The sequence below is a fragment of the Artemia sp. Qi Xiang Cuo genome, chromosome 11 (assembly GCF_049724085.1).
Source record: "Artemia sp. Qi Xiang Cuo chromosome 11, ASM4972408v1, whole genome shotgun sequence".
Taxonomy (NCBI): domain Eukaryota; kingdom Metazoa; phylum Arthropoda; class Branchiopoda; order Anostraca; family Artemiidae; genus Artemia; species Artemia sp. Qi Xiang Cuo.
The window spans coordinates 8,893,386-8,911,854 of record NC_142804.1 but is presented as its reverse complement, the minus strand read 5'-3'; the positions used below and the strand labels follow the sequence as shown (position 1 = coordinate 8,911,854).

General features: G+C 35.3%; 1 protein-coding gene across 6 annotated transcripts in view; it reads right to left on the bottom strand.

Moving 5' to 3' along the window:
* The window catches only part of dnc (phosphodiesterase dunce), a 562,555-nt gene that overhangs the window by 60,719 nt on the left and 483,367 nt on the right, over positions 1–18,469 (bottom strand). For all 6 annotated transcript variants that reach the window (XM_089096264.1, XM_089096265.1, XM_089096266.1 and 3 more), the window contains one exon: positions 8,771–8,864. In XM_089096264.1, the coding sequence (XP_088952390.1) occupies positions 8,771–8,864 (94 nt within the window). The remainder of the gene's footprint in view (positions 1–8,770; positions 8,865–18,469) is intronic.

The window sequence follows — 18,469 nt, the reverse complement described above, 5'->3', positions numbered from 1 at the left end:
TATTTGATATGAGTTACATTCGTAACATTTGAAGTTGTAATTTTCATATTCTTTAAATCATTAAAATTATTTTCACTTCAGGAAAAGTAACGGTCCCAGAACCAGTGCCGAACGGGAACCAACCTCTACTCAAGTCTAAGCGCTTAAGCTGGCTTAGAACTCCGTCCAGTTGAATGGAGGCTTTGTGCAATCCTCAGCCCATTTATATTCCTGACTACATATGATATGCTGCTACGGGGAGGCAACTCATAGTAGATAAATCAGCTAGGAAGAGGTTTTTCAGCCTGAAAATACCCAACAAAACAGACCAAACCAAGAAGAAATATCTATTTCTTCAAGCAGACACTGATGAACTCTTGTCAGCCACTGAAGCCTTTGGAATGATCATTAATGCAGCGAAAAACAAGCTCGTGCAGGTATCTAGAGACCCTTCCCCAAGAGCTATGCAGCTAACAATTAAAGGGGGCCAGTTGAGACCGTCAATTCTTTCTCCTAACCAGGTAGCCTCATTGCTCCTAACAATGATCACTCGAAACCGATCGGGCAATCTATGGCAAGTTAGAGCTTCAAGGGACTTACTACTAATCTTGCAAAAGCAAAGCATTGTCGACGTCTTTGAAGGTCCGTCTCTTGTAACTATCTAATAATTCTCATCGCCTTATTAACAAGTGAAACATGGTCAATACAGGCTGAGGATGAATGAAGAATCTGCGTGCTTGAAATTAAATCCCTATACTGCATAGCAGGGATTTCTTGTATTGACCAGATATCGAATGATGACCTCCGTAAACTCCTCCATTGCTCCCGTGCCTTTGTTGACCGATCTAAAGTCAACAGCTCTGCTAGCTTGGTTACATTTAACGAATTTCAGCCAATCAGCTACCAAAATCGCCTTCGAAGGACGGGTACACGGCACGCGCCCCCAAGACTGACCAATTTTCTGGTCTATAGCCTCTACCAGATACTCTATCTGGTGTCAGGCTGATGAGAATATCGCCACCATATTCATCGAATTTCGAGAAAAGAAGGAGCCCCAATAGAGCCACAAAAGTCGGACGGACCTAAGTCCCGTTTGTTTGCTTATGCTTTTGAGCATAAAGAAAGTACTTCTGAATGCACAAAAAAAGTTGAAAGTAAATAATAACTTTGAAACAAAAATATAAAAAAATATAATGAAGTTCAATGAAATACGCTCGACTAAATTTCTTAGTCTGGCGATCTTCGACTAGATTTAGAGAGATATTATTGTTATTTTGTAAGCTTTTGTCTCATTTTCAAACTTAATCGTTAATCTAAAAGCTATCGTATCAGGTTGACTTAAATATTAAATTCCACTTTGTCTGATAATAGAGAAAATTGAGAAAGACCTTGTTATCGTCCTTGCAGGGGAAGGGGAAATACCAATTAACAAACAGCTTTCCATTTTCTGTTCTCTCGTATCCTCGACAAATTAATTACTAAATGGGTTACCACTCGACAAAAAAAGAAAGTAATTTGTACTTGAGGATGCAAGAGAAAAGCGGTGTAGATGAAAGCTAAGTTTTAAAGAAGAAAAGAGTCAATAGGGAAGTCATTATTTAAGAACATTAATTAAAAAACAAGCTTTTCAAATGAAACTAAAGAGTGACATTGAAAATAAAATTTAAACAGAAATTATTCCGTATATGAGAAAGGTTGCTCTCTCTTCAACTCCTCACTCTTTACGATAAAGTTTTATAGTACTATAGTGAATGCATATATGAGGGTAAGAAATGCGCAACCGATTTCTTTTAAAGCATTTCATTGAGACTCGTATTGTTTAAATCTGATGCACATAATAAAGATCTTCTATTCTTGATGCAGATGCACATTATATTCTTGAGATATCGTTCAAAATACTTTCCATTCTAATCTAATCGCCCTTGTGCAGTTGGTCTTAAAGATTTGGGCATAAAAAGTCAGACTATAGCGTAACGAGCGTGGGGTTGAAGAGAGGGCTTCATATATGGAAAAATTCTCATTGTTTTAAGTTTTAATATCCCGCTTTTTACGATCATTTTTAATGCCATATCCAGGGCTACCCCCTCAAACTCAATTTTGTTTATCAAAGTTTGTTCAACTCTGTTGACATGTTATTTTATGGTTTTGGTATTCATTTTATTTGCTCCCGCAGCTCTGGGACTTTTTTTTCCAATAAATATTGTAAGTAAATTATAAATATTGTAAATTGTAAAAATAAATATTCTAAGTAAAATTATAGAAGAAATTTTTAGAAAATAGCATCTCACAGGGGTATTCTTCATAATGCCCCACCTTCAAGTACTCTTTTTTGGGACATAATCCAGACTTCTAAGAAATGAAGGGTCTATAAGGTGGAGAAAGGGAAACTTATTAGTGTTCCCTGAATATCTTCCTTGCAAACTAAGGGGACACCCAAATGAATAAACAGTCTTCTATTCCCTGTTCTCACGTATGTCCAACAAATTAATTGTTAAATGTGTTACCACTTGGCAAAAAAAAAGTAGTTTGTGCTTAAATAGGGGAAGTGCTTAAATGTGCTTAAATAAATAAAAAGGAAATGTGCTTAAATAAATGTGCTTAAAGAGGAAGACGGGGACATGGTTGATAAAAACAAAATTTTGTGGAAGAAAATTGCGTATAAGGACGCCTTTATTATGGAGAGAAAGCTTCAGCTGAAGAAAAAAAAGCTACTGCTCTCAAACCAAAGGGCGGATCCAGGATTTTTTTTTAGGGGAGGGGGGCAAAATAATTTGATCCGATAAACTTGCGTTAGGAGCAAATCTAAATGACGCAAACTTCAGTCAACTAAGTAAAGTACGCTGCTTTAGACAACGCTAGGGGGCGCGCACCCCCCTCGCCCCTTTCCTGGATCCACCACTGCTCAGACAAAGCTAAGGAATTAGAATAAACTAAAAGTTAATACTTTACTATGCCAATCTTAAAGGGGCTACTTGCCATTTATTGATCAAGTCAATGCTTGAAGCATCCATATTCCAAATCAAGCAAGTTCATAAAAAGCAAAAAAATAATTCATAAAGAGGATGTATTGCTGGTTCTGGTTTGTGTGAAACAACATCTTAGGAGGGGTAATTCAAAGGATGTTATATACAATTTTATAAATTTAGATATACAGGCCGTTCCCTCAATATAACTAAGTTGTATCGATTGTTACATTTCGTTTTCAGCTATCTCATTTTGTTCATAAGATACTTAAAGGTTTCTATTTCTTTCTTAAACATTTTTTTTCTTCAAAATGCGTTATATCCTTTTTCCTCACTCATACAAATACTTGGGGAATGAAGCTTTAAAATATAGTTCGTGGCTGTCACCATTAATCAAACAGTTCGTGGTAACGAACTGTAAGTAAGGAGCGACCCGGCTCAATGGTGACCAAAACCCTTGAAAACGGGATTTTGATACCAATAGATACATCAAAAGAATCAGATTTTAATGCTGATTTCAAATATGCAAGTTTCATCAGGTTTAGTCCTACCCATCAAAAGCTTGACTTTCTCACAATTCTATTTTTTTTTAACAATAAAAAACTTTCGCGCAAAGAGCGAGGCGTTGAGGCAGGGACAGCCCCTTTCATATACAGAATAATTTCTGTTCGTTTTAAGTTTTAACGTCGTTCCTTATTTTCAGTTAAAAAAAACTTGTTTTTTTATTTATTTAATAGGAGTAAAACACTAAAGGACATTTCTCCACTTTCATATTTCTCCGTCAGTCTTATGTTATGTAGCCTAATATTTTTTGGATTACATCAAGCAATTTCAGGGAAATTGTCAAGAATTTTGGGGAAAATTCAAAGAAATTCTGGAATACAATCAAAGTTTTTTGGGAAAAAGTCAAGAATTTACTATACGCTGGAGAATATATTTAATTCGTTAGAATTTTTTCTTCCATGTTGTTTAACCAAATTGAATATAGGGTTCTAAAAATATTGAGTTTTGATAGTGTTGCGCTTCGATGATTTTATGTTAAGCCGCAGAGCTTATGACTAAAACAAAAATACAATTAAAACCAACGAAATAGAATGAAAAAACCAAGATTTTGAATACTTTGAGATAGTATATATAATTCAATGTTCAACTATATGATTAATTATATATATTCGGAAACAAAGTTCATTCGGGGCATTTATCTGAATACTTCAATCCTCGATTTGACCAAAAACAAGAAGTCACGTAACGCCTTTAGAATTACTGTTGAAAAATGTGAAATTTTTGGAAATATTGTTGACTCTTAGCCTGGTTTGAGAGTGGCAACTTTATTCATTTCATTTTAAGCCTCTTCTGCGTTATAGTGGCGTCCTTATAAGCAATTAAATAAAAAAGAACGAGTTTTTTTTTAAATGAAAGTAAGGAGTGACATTAAAACTTAAAACGAATAGAAATTATTACGTATATGAGTGGGCTCTTCTTTTCGTCAATACCTTGCTCTCTACGCTAAAGTTCGAATTTTATTCCAATTCTTCAAGAATGACCCCTGAATCACAAAAGCCGTTTAATTAGAAAAAATAGCTCTTTTGAAAGTACTAAAAAAACTTATTTGACGGTATTGACGAAGAGGAAAACCCCCTCATATACATAATAATTTCTTTTCTTTGTTAGTTTCAATATTACTCCTTACTTTCAGTTAAAAAACTTATTTTTTTAAATTCAGTTACTGATCGTTTTTTAAATAATGCTGGGAATTCCGGCCCCCCTTCATGGAAAATTCCCTTACCCCATAAAAATTCCTCTATGGTAAGATCCTCCTATGTAACCCCCTCCCTCCAACCCCCCCCCACTAGAATAAATCCCCCTGACTACCTCTGTATACTTCACAATTACCAATACTATATGTAAACCATGGGTAAAAATCACAGCTTGCAGCCCTTCCCCCAGGGACTGCGGGGGATTAAGTCATCCTCAAAGACATAGTTATTTGATTTTTCAACTATGCTGAACAAATTGGCTATCTAAAAATTTTGATCGGGTGACATTGAGGTAAAAGCGGGGGAGGGGTCCTAGTTGCCCTCCAATTTGTTTTGGTCACTTAAAAGGGCACTAAAACTTTTAATTTCCGTTCGAATGAGTCCTCTCCCGATATTGCAGTATCACTGGGCGATGCGATCACCCTTGGAAAAAAAACGCATCCGTGATCTTTCATCCAATAAAAAAATACAAAATTCCAAATTTTTGCAGATAGGAGCTAGAAACCTTTACTGTGGAGTTAAATTTGATGGTGTGATTTTCATTGAGATTCCATGATTTTTAGGGGGTGTTTCCCCCTTTTTTCGAAAATAAGGAATCTTTTCAATTTTTTTTTATAGGTAAGACTAAACTTGATGAAACTTATATATTTGAAATCCGAATAAAAATCCGATTCTTTTGATGTATCTATTGGAATCAAAATTTCTTTTTTTAGAGTTTCGGTTACTATTGAGCCGGGTTACTTTTGAGGAGCAACATCAAAACTTAAAAAGAACAGAAATTATTAAGTATATGAGGGTGGTTTCCCCCTCTACAATATCTCACACTTTACGCTAAAATTTGACTTCTTGTCCCCTTTCTATAAGAATGACTCCTGAGGCACAAGGGCCGTTTAATTAGAATAAGCTTTTTAAAAAGTTCTAAAAAAATGTTGCGTTCTTAGATATATTGTTGCGTTCAAATAATGTTTCATTCGTATATAATGTTGCGATCAAAATAATTTTGCATTCTTGTAAGGAATTTTTTTTTACAAAATTCAGCTTTTATCTACCTCGTTCTTTTCTCCCTCTTATACCTTAAAGTACAAATTATTTTTTTTCTTTAGCAATGTGATAACACATTTAGCAATTAATTTGTCGGAGATACGAGACGACAAGGAATAGAAAGTTTTTCTACTATTTTGGGTTTCCCCTTAGTTTGCCAGGAAAGTCTTCAGGAAACGTGAATAGCTTTCCCTACCTTACAGACCCTTTATTTCTTATAAATCTGGGCTATGCCCACAAAAGAGAAACGTACTAGACATGGAAGAAATTGAGGAATATCCCTGTGAGATACTTTTTTCTCACAATTTCGTTTATATTTTTTGCCAATTTTTACAAGTGAAATTAATTAGAAAAAAAAGTTACAAGGATTTGGAAATAAACAAAACGAGAACTGGAATAGATAAAGAACTGAATATCTTATCAACAGAATTAAATTTATATAAAACTTAGTCTGCAATCACCTGGTAATTTTTAATATATTCCACACTTATCCTGAATAATTTTCCCAGCCACCTATCAGTTTCATAACCCTCATTCCCGACAAAACTTCCAGCCAGTTCTTCATCATTTCACATTTCCATTACATTATCTTTTGAATCCTTCAATGTTGAACCTTCGCACATCAAAGCAACTAAAAAATTACGAAAATCATTCGAACTATTCGAAATTTCTTCGAATATTGAAGCCTGATTTTTACTTTTGACCCGCTCTATGTTGTATTAAATAAAAAAAATTAAATAAAAATTAAAATTAAAAATATTAAAATTAAAATTAAAAAATTAAAAAAAAAACAAGTTTTTTTTAACTGAAAGTAAGGAGCGATGTTAAAACTTAAAACGAACAGAAATTATTCCGTATATGAAAGGGTCTGTCCCCACCTCAACGTCTCGCTCTTAATGCTAAAGCTTTTTATTGCTTAAAAAAATAGAGCTGTGACAAAGAGTAAAATTTTAGCGTAAATAATGTAATGCAAAAACGTAGGCCAGAGCCTCTTATTAAGAGCGAGACGTTGAGGAGGGGACAGTCCCTTTCATATACGGAATAATTTCTGTCCGTTTTAAGTTTTAATGTCCCTCCTTACTTTCAATTAAAAAAACTTGTTTTTTTTATATAATTTTTGAACGTTTTTGAATTAATGCAGGTTTTGGTTTTGGCTCACCGTACATGAATAATTAAAACCAAATTTGTAAAAATTAATTTGACTTTTATTTGGTTAAATGGCTTTCTCGAACGTTGTTTAATTTTATTTACGAACGTTTTTATTAGTAATAAATATACGTAACTTACGAATTAACCTACGTAACGAAGTTCTATATTCATATATTTTTAATAAGTATATTAGGGGGTTCAGCCCCTAGTTAATACCTAGCTCTTTACATTAAAGTTCGAATTTTGTTCCAAATCTGTAAGAATGACCCTTAATCACAAAGGCCGTTAATTAGAATAAATAGCTCTTATGAAAGTACTAAAAATATTTGGCGAACCCAATCATATATGTAATATTTTCTGTTCGTTTTAAGTTTTGATGTTGCTCCTTATTTTCAGTTGAAAAACTTATATTTTTTAAATTTAATTTCTGATCTTTTTCTAAATAATGCTGGGAAATCCAGCCTCCCCTTCATAGCAATGTACCTTCCCACATGAAAATTTACTCCATGCAAAGATCCTCCAACATAACCCTCGCCCCCCCCCCACTATCTGAAAAAATCCCCCCTGAAAACGTCTGCATACTTCACAATAACCAAGACTATATGTTAACATTGGGTAAAGTTAATAACTTTCAGCCCTCCCCTCAGGGAATTTGGGGGATTAAGTCATCCTAAGAGACATAGATATCATATTTTCGACCATGCTGAACAAAATGGCTATCTCAAAATTTTGATCAGGTTCCTTTGGGAAAAAATGAACGTGGGAGTGGGCCTAGTTGCCGTCCATTGTTTTTCGTTACTTAAAAAGGGCACTAGAACTTTTAATTCCCGTTCCAATGAGCCGTACTGCAATATTTTAGGACCACTGGTTCGATACGATCACCCCTGGGGAAAAAAACGAAAAAAAACCAACAAATAAACACGCATCCGTGATTTTTCTTCTCGCAAAAAATACAAAATTCCACATTTTTGTAGATAGGAGCTTGAAACCTCTTGCGTATCAGAGAACCCTACTGGTTATCTGATACGCTGAATCTGATGGTGTGATTTTCATTAAGGTTCTATAACTTTTAGGGGGTCTTTCCCCTTTTTTTTGAAAATCAGCCAAATTTTCTCAGGCGCGTAACTTTTAATGGGTCTGATTAAACTTGATGAAACTTCCATATTTGAAATCAGCATTAAAATCTGATTCTTTTGATGTGTCTATTGGTATCTAAAATCCTGTTTTTTAGAGTTTCGGTTACTATTGAGCCGGGTCGCTCCTTACTTACAGTTCGTTACCACGAACTGTTTGATTTCATTACGCAAAAGCAGGAAAGTCTAGTCCTATGACCTCATAAGGAAACTCTTCAGACATTTTAAACATAGTAAGGAATCAGATATAATTCAATCTTCATTTTCATGCATATTTAAAAAGCTTTTCCATTTAGGGTAATTCTTTGAGTCTTGGTTATCGTTTCTTTATGTCTGACATCTAAACTCTTTTTTTCTATGAAGCTGAACATTTATAAATGTTTATATCAAAATTATTTAGTTATTACTCATTTTTAAAATTATTTACATTTTAGTGGATCTCGGTAGGCTAAAAATATATTTTGCTGTATAGAATTTAATTTTTCGTGTCATGGTATGAAAATTCCTATCCAACGTTCAAGAAGCAGGAGGGAAAAATTTCCTGTTTAACAAAACGAACAGCATTGTTTTTGTACATTAAGGATATTGTTCTTATTCTTAAAGACTGAATACCATTGGTTTGTTTAAAATTTACAAAATTGTGAAAATTTATTACGTAGTTAACTACTCGGCAGGACTAAGTACAAAAATGGGAATATTCCTTTCTCATTACTAGTTAGTGAAATCAAAGTTAGATACTCCGACTTACCTAGAAATGTCGAGCAAATGTATTCGGATATCTGATTTCCAGATTTGCTAGATTCGGAGAAATGACTTAACTCTTTATTTAGCATCCGTTTGAACTGAAACAAAATTATTTGTGTTAGAAATTATACAGAAATGTGAGCCTGAGATATGAAAACTCTCTGAGACATTATTTTGACCCTCGAAATTACATTTTTACCTAAGATAAACAAACGATATATTTTTATCACTAGGTACAAAGAGACTACTTGCAAAAATTCTTGTGATTCAAAATTTCTCTCCCTTTTATTCGCTTAAAATTTCACTCAGGAGCACCAATTACGCAGAATTTAACTTTTATTCTTTAAGTGGATTAAAATTGCACACAGAAACACAAGAAATCTTTTCAGGCTTTAAAAGGGCGATATTATTTTCCCCTCTCCCTTTCTAATATACGAAACGATGAAATGATGATGAAATGAATGAAATGATGATAGCTTACCGAAATTCGTTATAAATGAAAGCAATAATATTAAAGGAAAATTTTTACCAAGGAACAATAGGAAAGTAGTCTCTCTTTAAACTACTGCCACTACTACTACTACTACTACTAATAACAATTCACCTGCAGCACCAAGCCGCCGGAGGCCAACACAGCAGCACATGCTCTTCCTTCCCCCCAGTCTACCTAAAGCTTCACTCTTTAACCCCCTTTTATGGAGTTTGCATTTACGACTTCTTCCCAGTCCATTCAGATACGATCCACTTTTCGTTTGACTCTCGATGGATGACCAAAAAGCACAATTTTTGGTAGTCTTCTTCATCCGTAAAATGTGTCTGTAAAATTCTTGATCCGTAAAATGTGTCTTAGTCAGTTCAATTTTTCTTTAATTATGGTCCTAGAGAGCGGAGTCAAACCACATTTTTCAAACAGCTTGTTGTTTGACATATTGTCAGTGAAACAGGTAGCCTACCTTGAACTGTCCTTAGACAATTCCTATGGGAAACATTTTACATATCTTTCTCTGAATTTCAAGGTATACCCATTTCAAAACAGTACTTGACCACTATCGTCATCATAGCTTCCAATATTATAATCCAAGTTTACAGTCAGGGGCTGACTCCCCCCCACATACCTTTTAAAGACAAGAACATAATTTACACTTTACTGAAAACAATCCTTGTTTAATATTTCTCTTTCTATTTCGTTGATGTTTATTTTACTCACAATATAAAAAAAAAAACACTATCATAACCGAGATTACTGAAAAAACAAACAAATGAATGTGGAATGACGTTATTCCTGAAAGTCTTAATGATTTTGGATTTATCAATTAAAAAACAAAAAAAATTAAAATATATTCTGTTTTTTATTGAAGTACTAATTATATTCTGGTCTTTAAGATATCATGGGCGTCAGCCCTGCTCAGCTCAACTTCTGCTAATTTTAAGTTTGACTTGGCTATTTATTGTAATTTCTGTTCGTTTTGGGTTTTGGGTTTCATTTATTTATTGATGGTGGTTTGTGGCACTTCTACGCTTGGAAAATTATTTGACGTTATTTCTGCAAATTTTTGGTTTAATGTAGCACTTTACTTTTCTTTGAAAACTATTCTTGTGGACAATTTTTTTTTAGTTAATGTCTGTTCGTTTTTTATTGATATAGTCTTTTTCAATGGTAAAGAAAAAAAATATTTTAGATCTCTTAGTTTTCAAACAGTTCGTGGTAACGAACTGTAAGTAAGGAGCGACCCGGCTCAATGGTAACCGAAACTCTAGAAAACGGGTTTTTGATACCAATAGATATATCAAAAGAATCAGATCAGAATTAGATTTTGATGCTAATTTCAAATATATAACTTTCATCAAGTTTAGTGCTACCCATCAAAAGTTACGCGCCTGAGAAAATTTGGCTGATTTTCAAAAAAAGGGGGAAAGACCCCCTAAAAGCTATAGAACCTTAATGAAAATCACACCATTATATTCAGCGTATCAGAGAACCCTACTATAGAGGTTTCAAGCTCCTATCTACAAAAATGTGGAATTTTACATTTTTTGCCAGAAGAAAGATCACGGATGCGTGTTTATTTGTTTTTTGTTTTTTTGTTTTTTCCCCAGGGGTGATCGTATCGACCAAGTCGTCCTAGAATATCGCGGGAGGGCTCATTAGAACGGAAATTAAAAGTTATAGTGACCTTTTTAAGTGACCATAAAAAATGGAGGGCAACTAGGCCCCCTCTCACGTTTAATTTTTTCCCAAAATCACCCGATCAAAATTTTGAGATATCCATTTTGTTCGGCATGGTCGAAAATATGATAAATATGTCTTTTAGGATGACTTAACCCCCCGAAGTTCCCAGAAGGAGGGCTAAAAGTTATGAACTTTACCCAATGTTAACATATAGTATTGGTTATTGGGAAGTATACAGAAGTTTTCAGGAGGTTTTTTTTTCTGGTTGTGGGAGGTACGGGTGGGTCGGTGGTTATGTTGGAGGATCTGTTAATGAAGGAAGATTTCATGGGGGAAGGGAAATTTCCATGAAGGGGGCGCCGGACTTGCCAGCATTATTTATTGGTTAGTGGGAAGTATACAACCATTTTCAGGAAGGATTTTTTCTGGAGGGGGGGGGCTAGAGGAGGGGTTTACTCTGGAGAATATTTCCGTGGAGGATGTTTCCTTGGGGTAAGGGATATTTCTATGAAGGGGGCGCCGGATTTCCAAGCATTATTTAAAAAACGATCAGAAATTAAATAAAAAAAAACAAGTTTTTTCAACTGAAATGTAAGAAGGAATATTAGAACTTAAAACGAACAGAAATTATAACGTGTGTGAGGGGGTTCTCCCCCAAGTCAATACCTCGCTCTTTACGCTAGTTTTTTTTTAGTGCTTTCAAAAGAGCTATCTATTCTAATTAAACGGCCTTTGTGATTTAGGGGTTTGTGAATCAAAATTTTTTTTAACTTTTAATGAAAAGAGCGTGGTATTGACTAAGGGGAGAACCCCTTCATATACGTAATAACATATACGTAATAAAAAAAAACAATAAAAAAGAAGCAATACATCTCAATAGTAATCGAGACTTTTAAAACGGAATTTTGATGTCAATAGATGTATCAAAAGAATGTGTTTATAATGCTGATCCTAAATATATAAATTTTATTAAGTTTAGTATTACTCATCAAAGGCTACGAGCCTGAGAAAATTTACTCGATTGTTTAAAGAGGGGGGAAACATCCCCTACAAGTGAAAGAATTTTAATGAAAATCACACCGTCAGATTCAGCGTATCAGAAAACCCTATTACATAGGTTTCAAGCTCACATCTGCAAAAATCTGCAACTTTGTATTTTTTGCCAGAAGAAAAATATACAAATATAGAAGTTAGTTACGTAAGTTAATTTGTAAAGACATCCATTTAGAAAAAGAAAATTAAAATTTTGATGGAAATAAAAGCTGCATTAACTAAAAAACAATCAGAAACTTAAAAAAAACAAGTTTTTTAAACTGAAAGTAAGGAGCGACATTTAAACTTAAAATGAACAGAAATTATTCCCTATATGATGGGGCTGCCCCCTCCCTAACCCCTTGCTCTTTACGCTTTAGTGTTACTGTCTCACAACTTTGTTTTTATAACAATAAAACACTTTAGCGCAAAGAACGAGGGGTTGAGGAGGGGGCAGCCCCTTTCATATACAGAATAATTTCTGTTCGTTTTAAGTTTTAATGTCGCTCCTTATTTTCAGTTTAAAAAACTTGTTTTTTTTATTTAATATCTATAAGACCCCATATTTGGCATATTTGTATGTTGGAAAAAAAATCCACAATTTTCAATAACACACGCTCTTTTGAAAATCTAGCGAGATATATCCTTTGATTTAGTTTTACACCTCCTCAAGTTTCCCTGAAAAAAAACTTAATACCCTTCCTAAAATATTGTACCTATGCTATTTTGACAACGTGGATGCGCTTACACTCAATCGATTTAGCTTGATTGTAAAAGCACAAGTAGTAATAGTAGTCGCCCTAAAAGTTTCAACCAAATACCCTCTGTCGTTCTTGAGATATTGTTGTGATGTCTTATTGATAATCAGCATACATATAGTGCCTTTTGATTTAGTTTTAAAGCAACATAAACTTTCCGTGAAAATTTCTACTTTATACCTTATTACACTCCTAAGATATCCCGCCTAGATTTCTTTACAACCTTGATACACTTAAGAAATTTTGACTTAGTTCAATATTAGAAGCAGTAGCGGTAGAAGTAGCAGTAAAAGTGGTAGCAGTATTGGTAGCCCTGAGAGTTTTAGTTTAACACCCTAAGCCGTTGCTGGGATATTGCTAATACACCACTGTGATAGCACTCATGTATATAGTGTGTCTCGGTTCAATTCAACACCGCCCTCAATATTCTCTGAAAGTTTAACTAATAACCTTAGCATTAGTATTAGTAGTATGCACAGTAGAGTTTTAGTTTAACACCCTAAGCCGTTGCTGGGATATTGCTAATACACCACTGTGATAGCACTCATGTATATAGTGTGTCTCGGTTCAATTCAACACCGCCCTCAATATTCTCTGAAAGTTTAACTAATAACCTTAGCATTAGTATTAGTAGTATGCACAGTAGAGTTTTAGTTTAACACCCTAAGCCGTTGCTGGGATATTGCTAATACACCACTGTGGTAGCACTCATGTACATAGTTTGTCTCGGTTCAGTTCAACACTGTCCTCAATATTCTCTGAAAGTTTAACTAATACCCTTAGCATTAGTATTAGTAGTATGCACAGTAGAGTTTTAGTTTAACACCCTAAGCCGTTGCTGGGATATTGCTAATACACCACTGTGGTAGCACTCATGTACATAGTTTGTCTCGGTTCAGTTCAACACTGTCCTCAATATTCTCTGAAAGTTTAACTAATACCCTTAGCATTAGTATTAGTAGTATGCACAGTAGCAGAAGTAATAGTAGGAGCAATAGGAGTAGTATTTGGGATAGCATTTGGGATAGCATTATTTGTAAATAGCAGTAATAGCATTCACATTGTAGCATAATAGCATAGCATTGTATAGCATTCGCCTTTTTGTTCTAGTTCTAAATCCCGCAATCATGCCCTGATAGTTTCAACTTGTTACTTTAAGCCGTTTCTGATATATTGCTGATACATCCTCTTTATAACCTGCGTGCCAATAATGAATTTTGATTTAACCCAACATCCACCGCAACAGTCCCTGCAAGTTCCACATTAATTTCATTAGCCTTAGTAATGTTAGTGTTAACAGCAGTAGTAGTGACACTACTAGCAGCAATAGTATGCGAAAAGTGCCCTTTTATTTTTTGGCATACCCCTCAACATGCCCTGAAAGTTTCAACCTTATATTCTAAGCCATTTGACAGCATGCATACACACAGTGCACTTTTCATTTGATTGAACATACTCCTCAATATTTCCTGATAGTTTTTCCTTATTACCTTTGGAATTATTAGTAGTAATAGTAGCAGTAGTAGATGCAGTAGCAGTAGCATGCACACATGACCTTTTGGTTGGTTTACCATGCCCTCAACATGACCTGAAAGTTTCAATTGAATGCTCTAAGCCATTCCCAAGATATTGCTGCTATGCCCTTTAAAAACCTGCATGGATATACTTTGTTTTCATTTAGTTGAAACTCCCCCTAAACATTCCTTGAAAATTTCACTTTAATACTATTAACCTTACAAGTTGTGGTAATCTTTGTAGTAGTAGTAGTAATAGAAGAACACACATAGTAGCTTTTGGTTAGCTTAAAATCTACCTCAACATACCCTGAAAGTTAACAGTTAATAATCTATGCCGTTCCTGAGATATTGTTGGTACACCCTTTTGACATTCTGCATGCTCATAGTATGTTTTGGTTTAGTTCAACATCCCTCTAAACATTCACCTAAAACTCTACCTTAATAACAAGTAGTAGCAATAGCTGTTGTAGTAGTAGTAATAGCATTAGTAACAGTATACACATATAACCTTTCGTAGGTTTTTTTTCAACACACGCAGAAAGATTCAACTTATTTTCGTAAAACTCTTTTAATCTATTAAGGAAGGTTAAACAAACAATGGACGCGCGAATGCCCCCCTAGAGAGGTACCTAAACATTGCTATTTTGTTTAAAATTATTTCTATATTTTTCTAGAGTTCTAAAAAAAACGCTTTACGGTACACTAAACGTATTTAAGTTTTGCGTAAAGAATTTAAATTGTCTAGTAAAATGTATTGATTTCATATCTGGTAGAAGACTATCGAGAGTTTTGTAAATTATTCTTTTACCTTTTTTTAGGATACTTGAGGGTTTTAGTAGAGATGGGGGTGTTACTCGTGACAGGACCACGTGGTTTATGGTTTTCTCACTGAGAATGAAAAAACAGGAATTTTCTCACTTGGAAAAACATGAATTTTCTCACATTTATGGTTGTTTTCATGGATGGATATGTGTGTTGTTCGATTTATTTGATGTTTTTCTCGGATGTCAACATCAAATTATGGATGTTTTATGGTTTTTGTCAGTGAGAATTTGTAAAACATGAATTTTCTCACATTTATGTCTGTTTTCATGGTTTTTGTCAGTGAGAATTTGAAAAACAGGAACTTTATCACATTTAAGGATGACAACAGCAATTCATGTCTGTTTTATGGTTTTCTCAGTGAGAATGGACATGCTTGACGCGAATGTTACGAGATTGTTTGGCTAGCCTGGCCTGAGAACTTGATTTACATAATCGTTAGGGGAAATTATTGATTCACAAGGGGGAAATTAAGAAACAAACATGGCTTCTTTGTTGTTTGGCTAGCCTGGACTGAGAACTAGATTTACATAATCGCTAGGGGAAATTATTGATTCACGAAGGGGAAATTAAGAAACAAACATGGCTTCATTGTTGTTTGGCTAGCCTGGTCTGAGAACTTTCTCACATTTTTGTATGTTTTTATGGTTTTTGTCAGTGAGAATTTGAAAAAACAGGAACTTTCTCACATTTTTGTATGTTTTTATGGTTTTTGTCAGTGAGAATTTGAAAAACAGGAACTTTGTCACATTTAAGGATGACAACAGCAATTCATGTCTGTTTTATGGTTTTCTCAGTGAGAATGAAAAAACAGGAACTTTCTCACTTGGAAAACCATAAACCACGTGGTCCTGTCACGACTAGCACCTGTGAACTTGATTTACATAATCGCTAGGGGAAATTATTGATTCACGAAGAGGGAATTAGGAAACATTAAGGCTTCTTTAATCTTTAGGCCTGTCACGAGTAGCACCTGTGAAATTGATTTACATAATCGCTAGGGGAAATTATTGATTCACGAAGGGGAGAATTAAGAAACATTAAGGCTTCTTTAATCTTTAGGTCTGAGGGATAAACGTTCTTTAGGTCAGAGAGAAAAATTAATATACTATTTTCAAATAGGGCTTCATTGATCTTTAGTGTCAGGAATTATAATTGACATCACTTGTTATCTTGGAATTATGCGGGAGTCTAAAGAGATAGAAATTCTATTTTTAAATACGGCTTCACGGAGCTTTAAGTCGGAGAGGTAAATTGATATTCTAACGAAACCCTAATAGTTTAGCTAGGAAAATTTATGAGATGAAGAGATTAACGTAGGAAAGGGTTTCCTAGAAATTTGAAATGCGTTAGCGCATAGATGCCATACAAAAGGAACACGCTGAAATTACGTTTAGGGATTATTTGGGCGAAACGGTTTTATCCATTTTATGGGATTATTTCGGCGAAACCGTTAGAGACATTTTGAAAGAAGATTTTAGAAAGGGTTTTAGAAGAGGTTTTGAGTGTGGTCGTTATAATACACAAGTTCCATTTGAACAGTGTTGTGAGGTCCTCTACCCCAACCCCAAAGGATTCCGATCCCCCACCACAACCCCGAAGGAAGCCCCCGGTCCTCAAAGGCCCCCCAAGCTCCCATAGAGCCCCAACCCCCCAAACGCCCTCCTCAGACCCTCAAAGACCCTCCTCTGGTCCTCAAAGGGCCCCCGGACCCCCAAAGGGTACCCCGGACCCCAAAGGGCACCCCGGACCACAAAGGGCACCCCGGACCCCAAAGGCCCTCCCCCGGTCCTCAAAGGGCCCCCCTGGCCCCAAAGGGCCCCCTCCCTCTTCCTCCCTCCTCCCCCTTCCCCTCCCCTCCTCCTCCTCCTCCTCCTCCTCCTCCTCCTCCTCCTCCTCCTCCTCCCCCTCCCTCCTCCTCCTCCTCCTCCTCCCCCTCCCCCCTCCCCCTCCTCCTCCTCCTCCTCCTCCTCCCTCCTCCTCCCACCTCCCCTCCCCTCATCCCTCCTCCTCCTCCTCCCACCTCCCCCTCCCCTCCCCTATTTTTTATACTTTTTTTGTGCATTGAGACACAGAAGGGACATCCCTCCCCCAAAGGTCCCCCAAACACCCTCCCCGGGCCCCCCCCCCAAAGAGTTCCCCGCTCCATTTTTTTTTTAATACTTTTTTATTGCTTTATTATATCTTTTATTAACAAGTTACATTAATAAATTAAGTACTAAACCCATTTTCCAACCTCAAAGAGTCCCCACCCCAATTTGTAAATAATTTCTTGAATTTTTTAACATGGTATTTTTTTAACTTTTTTACGTATCTTAAAATGACATGAAATATGCTTACGGTTCTACCAATCATACTCTGCGCTTGTTCATGGACACGACGTGGCTTTCCCACTGGTACTCCATGGCAGGTTATCGACACTACCTAGTTTATTGCATGCATTTAATCAGTATTTTTTACGCAGTGGAAGGATAAACACACAATTCATATCTGTAAAAAAGTGAGGATGAATTATTCGACGAACGTATGTGCACATGAAAAAATCATTGTCGTATTGAATGCTGACAAGGATAAATACCTGAACTATAAAACGAGTGCAATCGGTAACACCATTGGAAATGGATGCATGCGTTGTCATGACAGCGAGAAGTTTGATTTCTTTGGAGTACCCAAGAATTTCAATCGTGTAAACGGTGGATATTCAATAGTATCATTACCAGAGAAATTAGTGCTCAAAGAGACTGCAAACTTAAAAATAATTGTCGATGATCGGGGACAACTCCTTGCTACGGCTTCTGGTAACACATTACCTGTTAATAAATCCTATCATCCTCTTTCCGGTATTAGTATTTTAAAGAGAACAAGAAGAAGACAAGCATACTCCTGCACCAACATCATAAATCATATCTTGTCAATGTGTCAAAACTGCCAGCTATGTAAAAATAATGTGACAATAGACAGTGAAATCGCAGGCAGAATAAAAAGGACATTAGCAGACAATATCATCAATGAATATAAAGATGAATTGACGGAAAGTGACGCGCAAGTGTACTAATAATGTGTAATAATGTATTTAACGTATTTTTATATTAATATTCTACATGTCATTATTTCATTAAAAATATTTTATGCATTATTTTGTTAAGTGTTCATTATTTTTAGGGTTTGACAGAACGTTAACGTTCAGAATATCTATTAAAAAGGTCAGAGATGAAAGAAAAAGAATTTTTAGAGATAGAGATGCTACTAGCAGACTCAATTTTTCACGGAAGATAAAAAAGTTCAAGTTCTCGTCGGAAGTTTATCAAAGAACACAATTCATTTCTAATTTCTACAGAGAAAATAAAAATCTTACACTTCAGTTCCTTATTTCACAAAGACATAAAGAAATTTAAATTTCAATT